This window comes from Alligator sinensis, unplaced genomic scaffold, assembly GCF_000455745.1.
Source record: "Alligator sinensis unplaced genomic scaffold, ASM45574v1 scaffold1794_1, whole genome shotgun sequence".
Taxonomy (NCBI): domain Eukaryota; kingdom Metazoa; phylum Chordata; order Crocodylia; family Alligatoridae; genus Alligator; species Alligator sinensis.
Genome location: NW_005843567.1, coordinates 1 through 10,110, shown reverse-complemented (window position 1 = coordinate 10,110; position 10,110 = coordinate 1). Strand labels below are relative to the sequence as shown.

The 10,110-nt window shown below is 56.4% G+C and overlaps 1 protein-coding gene across 5 annotated transcripts in view; it reads left to right on the top strand.

Annotated features, from left to right (window-relative positions):
- LOC106723326 overlaps positions 1-9,964 on the top strand; it is a 14,205-nt gene extending 4,241 nt beyond the window's left edge. The window contains exons 3-5 of one of the 5 annotated variants that reach the window (XR_003092375.1): positions 4,448-4,615; positions 6,245-6,573; positions 8,892-9,964. Coding sequence is in view for 2 of the 5 variants with exons in the window: in XM_025195542.1 (XP_025051327.1) it covers positions 4,448-4,615; positions 6,245-6,473 (397 nt within the window). In the remaining 3 variants the exon portion in view is untranslated. Of the gene's footprint in view, positions 1-4,447; positions 4,616-6,244; positions 8,007-8,276; positions 8,319-8,891 lie in introns of those variants that run through there. The other 4 variants (XR_003092376.1, XR_003092377.1, XM_025195543.1 and 1 more) reach the window with 4 other exon arrangements.
- Positions 9,965-10,110: the final 146 nt, after the last annotated feature.

Sequence of the window (10,110 nt, the reverse complement as noted above, 5' to 3'; positions counted from 1 at the left end):
AGAGAAGCTTGTTATTCACAAATTAGACATCGTAGAGAGAGAATTTCATTAGCTGTGCATATTTACTAATTCATATGGAAAACAGCATGCGGCATCAAGTACAGAGCCCCAAACAAAGAGCAGATTGGGATGGGACTATGGGGCAAAATACTCCTTGGTCTCCCCCAAACTTCACGTCACTGCTAGCGGGGGACTGTCCCCAAGACCCCCGAGCGCAGTCCTGCCTGGCCAGAGTGTGGCTCCCACTGTGGGCTCTAATAAGGAACTGGCTTTGGGCTGGGAATATGGCTGGAAAGCCCTCGTGGCCCACCCCACTCCAGACTGTGCCACCAGTGGACTCTCCTGAGCAGGGTATGGCCTGGCCCAAAGCACGGTTTGCCACCTGACAGCCCCCCATGCCCGCTGTCGGAAGGAAATGGGCTCCAGCCGCAAACCCAGCCCAAAAGCCAGGCCCTTGCTCCAGCCCTTGCACGCCCCAAGTCCACTTTTAACCCCCATTTCCAGTCCCCTGCTCAAGGCACGATCGTGCCCTAGGAACCCGCCTGTCACCTTAATGAGAAGTTTCTGTCGTTTATAGGGTATGTCATAAATGCCCGTAGTCAGTCTAGGCCACAATTAACAATTGACTACAATGCCGAGCAATCGAAGCCTAAAGGATTTAGACAACTAGTCACAAACCGGGGGCACGAAAGGTTCACCAGGGGCATGGGAAGTGCCAGCTGTCCCAGACGCGTGGGGTGTGTGTGTGTGTGCCCAGGACCCAGTCTGCACCGGGCTGTGAAGAGGGACTGACAGAAAGCCGGCCTGAGACAAGCAGCGAGCAGAGGGAGCGGGAGGGAGAGCTGGGAGAAGACTCGCGGGCCGGGCCGGGCCGGGCCGGGCCGGGCAGCCCCCGGGGGAGGCCGCGTGCCCGGGGCAGGACGCGGGCAGTCTCTGGGGCTGTGCATTGACCCCCGTGCGCTCGGGAGAAGAGCGGCGCGGCGCGGCGCGGGGAGCCGCGGGGAGACGCGGCAGGAAGGAGGAGGCGGGGGCTCCTCGGGACAAGGCGAGGCTGCTCTGGTTTGCTCTTGGCCGGGCTGGACGTTGCCGGGGCGGAGGGGGCGAGCTGTTGCTCGAGGGTGCCCGGGGGAGAGCGGGCAGAGAGCGGAGGCGGTACTTCCGCGCCCGCCAGAGACACCGGGGCGCCCCGTGACACTGCCAGTAAAAGGCACTGCTCCGTAGTGCCCGTGCCCGTGCCCGTGCCCGTGCCCCGCGTGTGTTACCGGACAGGGCGCTGCAAAGCAGGGGCGCCTGAACAGCCCCGCAGCCCCCCCGGCCCGACCCGGATCCGGATCCCTGGGGCCGCCCCCGGCGCAGCCCGCGCTCCGGGGCAGGGCTCCTCGCATGCCGGTCGGAGCAGCCGGGGCCCGATCGGGGCTGACTCAGCTGCTCCGTCTCGTCCCCCAGGCTGCGGCACCTCGCGCTTTCCCTCGCTCCGCTTTCCAGCCCTGCTCGGGGCTGCGCAGTCCGCGGGCGAGAGCCCACGTCAGCATTTCCTCTCCTCTCGGCTGCCTGGAAAGCGAAACCGGTTTCGGGGAGACAGTGTAAAGAGGAACAGGGGAGGAGGGCGGGGGCTGCCGCACCGACACTGCTCTCGGGGCCCGATGCGAGTGAGTAACCTACTCGAGATCCGATCAGATATTTAGCTTCAGTAACTCAGATGCGTGTTGAAACGGCTACCTCAGCCACCCTGGTTTGCTCTATGGGATTCCTTTGATATTCCTGTAAGATTTCTATGATATTGCTCTACCTTTTACCCTGTTTCCGCCCTACCCCTGTCATCAATACAGTTCTCCTTTGTGACCGGTGTGGAGACTCATTGAGGGGTGGGTCTAAATTATGCCGAGGAGGCCCCTTAGGTCGGTGGACTAAGGGAGGCTTCCTAATCAGCCCCTGACTTGGGGAAGTGCCCCAAGTGCTTGTACTGGGTCTAGCACCCATTGGACGATCAGTCCTGTGTTCTCCAAGGTGCGCAGAGCCAGAAGTGAGTCCAGAGCCTGGGATGGTGGCAGCGGGAACCCCAGGCTAGCGGGTGTGCTCCAGGGAAGGGGTCGGCCGGACGGGAGGCACCCCAGGGAGGCACTCGGAGCCTGGAAGGGGGTCGGGCGCAGGGAGGTGGGCGGCTCAACGCAGGAGCGCCCCCTACGGGCCCGCTACAATTCACAAATTAGACATCGTAGGAGAGAATTTCATGAGCTATGCATATTTAGTAATTCATATGGAAAACATGCGGCATCCAGTACAGAGCCCTAAACAAAGAGCAGATTAGGATGGGACTATGGGGCAAAATAGTCCTTGGTCTCCCCCAAACTTCACGTCACTGCTAGCGGGGGACTGTCCCCAAGACCCCCGAGCGCAGTCCTGCCTGGCCAGAGTGTGGCTCCCACTGTGGGCTCTAATAAGGAACTGGCTCTGGGCTGGGAATATGGCTGGAAAGCCCTCGTGGACCACCCCACTCCAGACTGTGCCATCAGAGGACTCTCCTGGACATCCCCGAGCAGAGTACAGCCTGGCCCGAAGCAGGGTTTGGCCGTGGCAGCCTGCCACTTGACAGCCCCCCATGCCCACTGTTGGAAGGAAACGGGCTCCAGCCGGACACCCAGCCCAAAAGCCAGGTCCTTGCTCCAGCCCTTGGACGCCCTGAGTCCACTTTTACCCCCCCATTTCCAGTCCCGGCAGCAGCAGGACGCCGACAGTGCCCGGGTCGCCCTGCTTCACCTGCGCCCGGCTCCAGCCTTCCTGCTGCTCGGGGCAATGGGCCTGGCCGCCGCGCAACGCCTTCTGGGGCCGCTCGACGGCACGGCCAGACGCGGACGTGGACGGGGCTCGCACGGGGACCAGCCGCCTGGAGCAGGGCGTGGACCGCGTGCCGCCTGCCACGGTCCCTTCTCCACGCGCACGGCCACGCTTGTCCCAGCTGTCCCAGACGCGTGGGGTGTGTGTGTGTGCGCCCAGGACCCAGTCTGCACCCGGCTGTGAAGAGGGACTGACAGAAACCCGACCTGAGACAAGCAGCGAGGAGAGGGAGCGGGAGGGAGAGCTGGGAGAAGACTCCCAGGCGGGGAGCCCCCAGGGGAGGCCGCGTGCCCGGGGCAGGACGCGGGCAGTCTCTGGGGCTGTGCATTGACCCCCGTGCGCTCGGGAGAAGAGCGGCGCGGCGCGGCGCGGGGAGACGCGGGGAGACGCGGCAGGAAGGAGGAGGCGGGGGCTCCTCGGGACAAGGCGAGGCTGCTCTGGTTTGCTCTTGGCCGGGCTGGACGTTGCCGGAGGGGGGGCGAGCTGGTCCTCGAGGGTGCCCGAGGGGAGCTGAGGCTGCTTCCGCGCCCGGCACAGACAACGGGGACATTTTCCCAGTGTGATCATTATTTGGCACCCGTAGTGAGTCCACATTTATTGCACAGTTCACCAGGGAAGTGCGAGATAATGACTTGGCACTTGTGTGCAGGCGAAATGTTTTGCGTGAAATGCATGATATAGGTAAGGTTGAGCAGGGACCCGAGTCAGCGATTCCCAGTGTCAGTGTTAGCAGTGACTGTGTGCAAACAGAAGTCCTAAGACAAACCCTAGATGTGAGGGGCAGAAGGGACCTCAAGTGAGCATCGAGTCCGCCCCGCTGCCCAGGCAGGAGAGAGCGCTGGGCTCAGATGCCCCCAGCCAGATGCCTTCCAGCCTTCTCTTAAGCCGGTAGCAAGTTACACTAAGCAGGAAAGCAATCAAGCAGGTAGCAATTTACACCCACAGCAGCATAAGTCACCATAGTTACTGCACACTATAGCTATGCACACGTAGATGTGCACCCGTACTGCACAGCAGTTTTCGGTTTCTCTGCAGTAACATAAATGCACTGCTAGCACACAGGGGACCCCCCCCAGCACAGGGACTGCACCCTGCGTGCTAGCATAGCATCCCTGTGGGTTGGGGATGGGTTTCAACTTCTAGTAGCCTGTTCTCTTCCTCCAGCCGGCACCTGTGAACAAGCAGCCTTGCAATCCTCTTATTCCTTCATTGAAGCTGTTTTAGGTACGACTTCCTGGCTTTCTTTTGAGGAAAAGCAAGAACCACCCTCCCCATTTGCCTGAGAAGCATGGCTAGACATGGCCAGAACAGCAGCTTCAAAATATGATGGGCATGTGACTGGGAGTTACTTGATTTTCCTAGGAAGTTATAAACAGGATCTGTGTCCCATTATTGCACGTGGAAAACTTGGAGTGCAAATTCAGAGAAGGGAGGGAGGGAGGGAGAGCTCCTTGCCTCATGTAGTGCATGTCTTCAGTACAGGTTTCTGTGTGGCCAATGGGAAAGTCGCAATGGAAGAGACTTGTACTTTATCTGTTTGAACTGCGAGGCTAACGACCGGTTATTGTGGGCCACAATATCCCAAGTGACTTACAAACCGTGTCTGCTTTAGGGTGCTCATCGATACGTTGGGTTCGGCTGGAGCTAAGCACCTGTGCACGGCACTGGAGACGAAGAGGAGCCTGAAAACTCTTCACTTGTACGATAACAGCGTCCAGGATGAAGGTGTAGAAACTCTGGCTCAGGGCTTATGGAAGAATGACACCCTCCGGCTGTTGAAGTGAGTTGGTCAAACTGAGACTGTGTGTAAAAATAACTAGGCTTGTAGAAATAGCACAGTACAACTGATGGGGCCAGACGCAACTCAATAAGAGGCCAAACTCTAAGTACTACAACATAAAAAGTGCCGTTATTCCAACAAATACACTGAATAATTTCCATAAAAACATTCAAGAAAGTGACTTGTTCTGACACGAGGTGAAATTCACTGTCTGAGTAGTTCACTAGAAACTCTTTGCTCAGCACTGGTCAGAAAGTTTCTTAGCAAGTCAGTAGTCTTCTTACTTTGACACGATGGGACATCCCTTCTATTCATTGTGCTACCACCAGTCCTTTCCCTTCCCATTATACATAGCCCAGTTGTGTGCCAAGTGAACGCGCTTCACAAACCAGAGCATGCAGTTAACAAACGACCGTTCGGTGAATTCACACTTCAGTGGCGCACACGTGCAACAGTTCCTGCGCACAAGAGCAGGGCTCCTCCCAGCATTACTTTTCTACACTTCTGAGATCAGCAGGCCGATGATTCATGGAGACTGGAATATGAAGGAGGAACTTAATTTCCATAGATTCCAACTATTTCCATGTCGACATTTATTCAGTTTATGTGGGTTTTATTCAACGACATTTCACTGGCCAATGGTTTCCCTACCGCCCTACCCAACACGTAGAGGATGTGGGTGCCAGAACATTCATAACACTGCTCTGCGGGGGTGATTGCTGCATCACAATATCCCCAGGATGGCTGACACCTGCACAGCAAGCTGCAGACTGCGGCGGTGACAACAGCCCCAGCGCTGGGCTGCCAAGGTTTTAACAAGCGACCTCACGGACATTTTAGCTTTAGTCTGAGACGGTACATTATGTCCCCGAGAGCCGGTGCTGAAAGATGGCTATTAATCTGGAATTCTCCCCCCAGTAAAATGACTTATCTCCTTGCTTTGACATCTTTTAATGAAGAAATTTAAGTTGGATCGGCTTGTTGGCAAGACTGTTATTAAAAGCCGGACCTTTTGTGCATTTCCTAACCAGTATATTGAGCCTCGTTTCCAGATTTGGACAGTCATTGGGGGCAACGTAAAATCCTAAAACCATGCGCGAAGGCAGGCTCAGCACTTTGTAGGGGCTTCTGGGGGTCTCTTCTCTAGCACAGACCGAAAAGGCTGCCATTTCATGTAAAGTGGCATTTTTCTGCCTCAGAAGTGTGTGGAGAGCAGTGACTTGCATCAGAGGCAGAGATGTCATCCAAACCTCAGGCTTGGTTTGTAGATTTTATCCGGATCTCACTCCAACCCTGAAGCGATGACTCCTTTAGCTCCTACCATCAGGCAGCGTGGCAGCCGCGAGGGATCAGAGGCACGAGGAACGCGAGGACACTGCAATGCCATCGGCAGGGCTTATTTTCCTGCTGTTGTACTCCTTGACTTACATTGCATTACTGACCGTGCTCGTCTCCGTAAGTAAGGTTTTGAGCTTGGTATGCGGATGAGTGAAGGTCGTTCGCAGGAGCGGATGCAGCTCTTATTCAAGTACATAGAAAGCACGTCCATGGACTCAGATGTGTGCAGTGTCAAGCCCAGGTAGCCCACGAGCTTGACCATATGACATGGTTTTATCTGTGTTTTTCCAGCTTGTGCTCAAATGAGTTTGGAAAATCAGGAATCCAGAGCATGGAGGAAGTGAAAAAGCACCGACCTGACTTGCAGCTTGTGTTGAAGGTGACGGAAAGCGAACAGCTGCTTGACGCAGTGCTAGAAATGGTGGAGGAGGTATCCGGTGAACGGCACACGTTCGACAAAAAGTGGCTCCAAACACGATTCAGGCTGCCGAGAAAGAGCTTCACGACGAAGGGAATCTGAGGGAGCCTGGGAGAGGAAAAGTCGTAGAGCTAAAAAAGTTGTTGAGAAACGTTGAAGACCACTTTCAGACGCAGGGACATGGGACGAGAGGACTGTCCAGGTGAAGTAAAAGACTGTCCCCCAGGCGAAAAAGGCAAATTCGTTCAGAGTAGGCAAGCGCTGAAGTTTTAGAAAGCTGGAGGGCTCTTTGAATGACTTCAGCCCCCCGAACGTGTGCATCCCACTTGTGGGCTTGCTCTTCCCGTCAGGGGCAGTGTCCCGTTCCTGGCACTCCCCCAAGCTCAGTGCTGGGTGCAGAGTTTGCTCCGTTCATGACTCCTTCCTACCTTCTCTGGGCCCAAGGGTCCTCCTTTCTCTGACGGGCAGACTACTGGCCGTCCCAGCCAGGGCGCCAAATGGAGCAGGCTCCAGGGGTGGCCGTGATGCCCCGGGGCCACGCGATCCCTGCCTGGCTCCAGCTCGAGGGTGCCCGTCCCTCCTTTCTCACCCGCCTCGTCTTTGATGGAGTTGTTTTATTGGGAGGGCTGCCTGCGGGTCCTAGGCTGAGCCCCAATGTGCCTAATAGCCAGCAGGTCCCTCCTGGACACTGCTCTCAATCCTGCCATTAAGCTGCACGGGCGCTTTCTGCCCGGCAGTGCCCCAGGGCACCTGTAAGCCTTAAAGGCTAGTGACATGTAGTTGTTACCATGTTGTGGCTCGACCTTCTCGGCCCGTGCCCCTTTTCTCTTGCTGAGCCCAATAGCTCGAGTCTGCTGGGGCAGAGCAAACTTCGGGTCCCAGCTTCTGTCTCTCCTCCTTGCATCCTGAGCCCTTTGGCTCTGGTCTTAGTCCCCCCTGGCCTGGTGCCTAATAGCCAGCAGGTCCCTCCTCTGCAACCGCCTTATGTGGTCCAATCCACCTTTTCAGACTCAGGTCACCCCTTGCAACATGTCAGCTTATTTTTGGACTATGGAAAAATCGAGCCAGTCTTCTCTTGCAAAGACCTCGGGCAGACCACAGCAGCTCAGAGTGTTTCTCTCGCTGTTCTTTCCTATTTGAAATCTGGGTTTCTCCTGTGCAGGTGTCTGCACAACTAAGCGTGGTGATATTGAGAGTCCCCCTCCACAACCCTCCCAGGATCTCCTGGCACCTTGGCTGAGAATTGCTGCCCCGGGGCAGAAGAGGAGGGGGTCTTCCCCGGGCCGTAGGCCATGATTTTGGAGAGGCAGGGGGTTCCCCGGGGTTAAGCCCAGCGCCACAATCGGGTCTCTGTTTTCCAGCCGGCTGTGCTAGCGTCAACCGCATCTACAGCCGGGGCAGGGAGCGGGTGTCGGTGCTCATTAATAAACTCAAGAAAACAGAGCCTGGTGTCTTAGTGCTCTCCCACCGCTCTCCAGGGACACTTATTGCCAAAGGTTTTGCCATGGCCACTGCCACCCTTCAGTATTTTCCAGTTCCCTTTTCGCCGTTCTCATGACACTGTTCATTGGCCGGGAAGGAGGGCTTTTGCAGCGGTGGACCATGTTGGGGAACCATTGCTCTAAGATAAGCGTCACCCCCTTGGAGTAGATGGAGGCTGTCAACCCCTGTCCTGAACACCAAGAGCCCAGGGACAGGTTTCACGATGCACAGAGCGTTGGTCCCCCAGTTCCTGCACGGCAGGAGACTCAGGCCTGAAGTGCCAGACAGCCCTCGCCCCACGGTGAACGCTGGGTTTGTGATGAAGGCTTGAACAAACGGTATGCCGCGGTACAGTGTCCGTAGAGATACCGCTTTGCAAACAGAGGAGGCTAACAGAGCTATGTGCCTGTGTCTCCGAGGCAGATGTGAACACTTCTCGCAGCTCCAGGCACATATGATAGGCATGGCCAACAGGAGAGGGCAGAGCCGACTGCGTGTGGGGCAGGGCCCGGGGAGGAGGAAAAGGACCCAGCAGCGCACAGGCCTGGCCTGGAGGGGCCACACACCGTGTCCCGCAGCCCAGCTGTGCTGTCCCATCTGGCGCCCAGGCACGGCCCCTGGGACCCGTGTGCGCTGGGGCTGGCGGGGCTGCACACCCTTGTATCCACGCTGTGGTGGGCTTGAGAGACAGGCAGGCAGGGCTGGGGCATGCGCAGGGGCTGCGCAGGCAAGAGATGAGGCATGGCACGAAGCTGTTAGATGGGGGAGGAGGAATCTGAGTTAAGCACATTTGAAAACGATTACGGCTGTTTTTAGGGTTTAGGCTCTTCAAGCAGGAGTGCCTCCTTAAAAACACCTTTCAATGCTCCTTGAAAACTGTCTCTTCCCTAGTCTCAGTACATGGACGGGAATGACAAGGGAACGTCTAACGCCAGAAAATGAAAGGTGTAAGCTTGTATAGTTTAACACATCAAAGGACTTATTGTGCGGGCATTTGCTTAGAGAAATCCTGCAGTGCGTCTCCACCTCTCCCTGCAGACCAGCCCCGATGCGTCCTCGACTTCTCCCCAGTTCATCTCCTAGCTGCGTGGGACCAGGGCCATCTCCAGTGATGAGGACGTGCCAGGATCCAGGACAGGAACATTTCTTCCCGGGAGAAGTGCTACAACCTGTGCATGCTCCTTTGCCTGAGCAAGGGGGCGCGAGCCCGAAAGCTTGCAAATCAAGAAGTAGTTTTGCAACGACTCACTTGGTCGAATAAAAGATCCCACGCTGCCAAGAGTTCTGCAGGATCCAGTAGCACCACTCTTTCACCCTCCCTTTTTCACTTCCTTTCTGCAGTAACACTGATCATGCTTCCACTGACCGACAAGTCAATACTCCTTTTGGCAATGATAAGGGAGTTTAGTCCCACTGGGTTTGTGTCCACGTGTGAGAGGGGAAAACGGCACTTTCCTGGCGGTTGCAGTCACGGTTCATAACTCAGAACTGAACGGGCTGCAAGGAGGGACGAACCAACCTGGTTTTGGAGCGTTGTTGGGCACATGGGCACTCTGTTTAAACGTCTGCCTCATGCTGCACAGCACACAGGCACCAAAACCCACCAGCTACGTCCTGATGCTCTTGTCATTTCAGGAACAGATTAATGGGACGCTGAGTCACAGGTAGGAGGAAGGAGGGGTAGCAGCAGGGCTGACAGTCGGTCTTGTTAAGAAGCGCGCTGATGTTTGAGCAGAGATCTTGTCCATGAGAGCGTCACTGTTTTAAAAGACGAACTTTAATGGAACCTTTCAACTAATAAATATTTTCTTGTCTGAAATACTAGAAACAGAAATGTCTGAACTATATACATTTGGTCATCTCAGCAATGGAGGTTTTACAGCCGTGCTGCAGACGTTGTCTGGACGCAGGTCAGTGCTTTTGCAGCGTTCAGAGGACACTCGCAGGCGACACACACAGGCTGGGGGCTAAACACCTGATCCTGCCAAACCTTCCCAGACCCCAGGAACCCCCTTCAGATCCCGTCTACCCATGGTCCCTCCCGTGGATCGTGCCGACGACCCCACATTGTGCCCACCCATTCCCCCCCAACCCGCATGGATTACACCTACCCACCCATTCCCCCCCAACCCGCATGGATTACACCTGCCCTCCCACCCCACCCCCCTGCAGACACCACCTGCCCCCTGCCCCTCTGCCGATGCCCCCCACCTAGGGTTTGCGGGGGGAGCAGGGAGCTGTGGGTGGGGAATGAGGG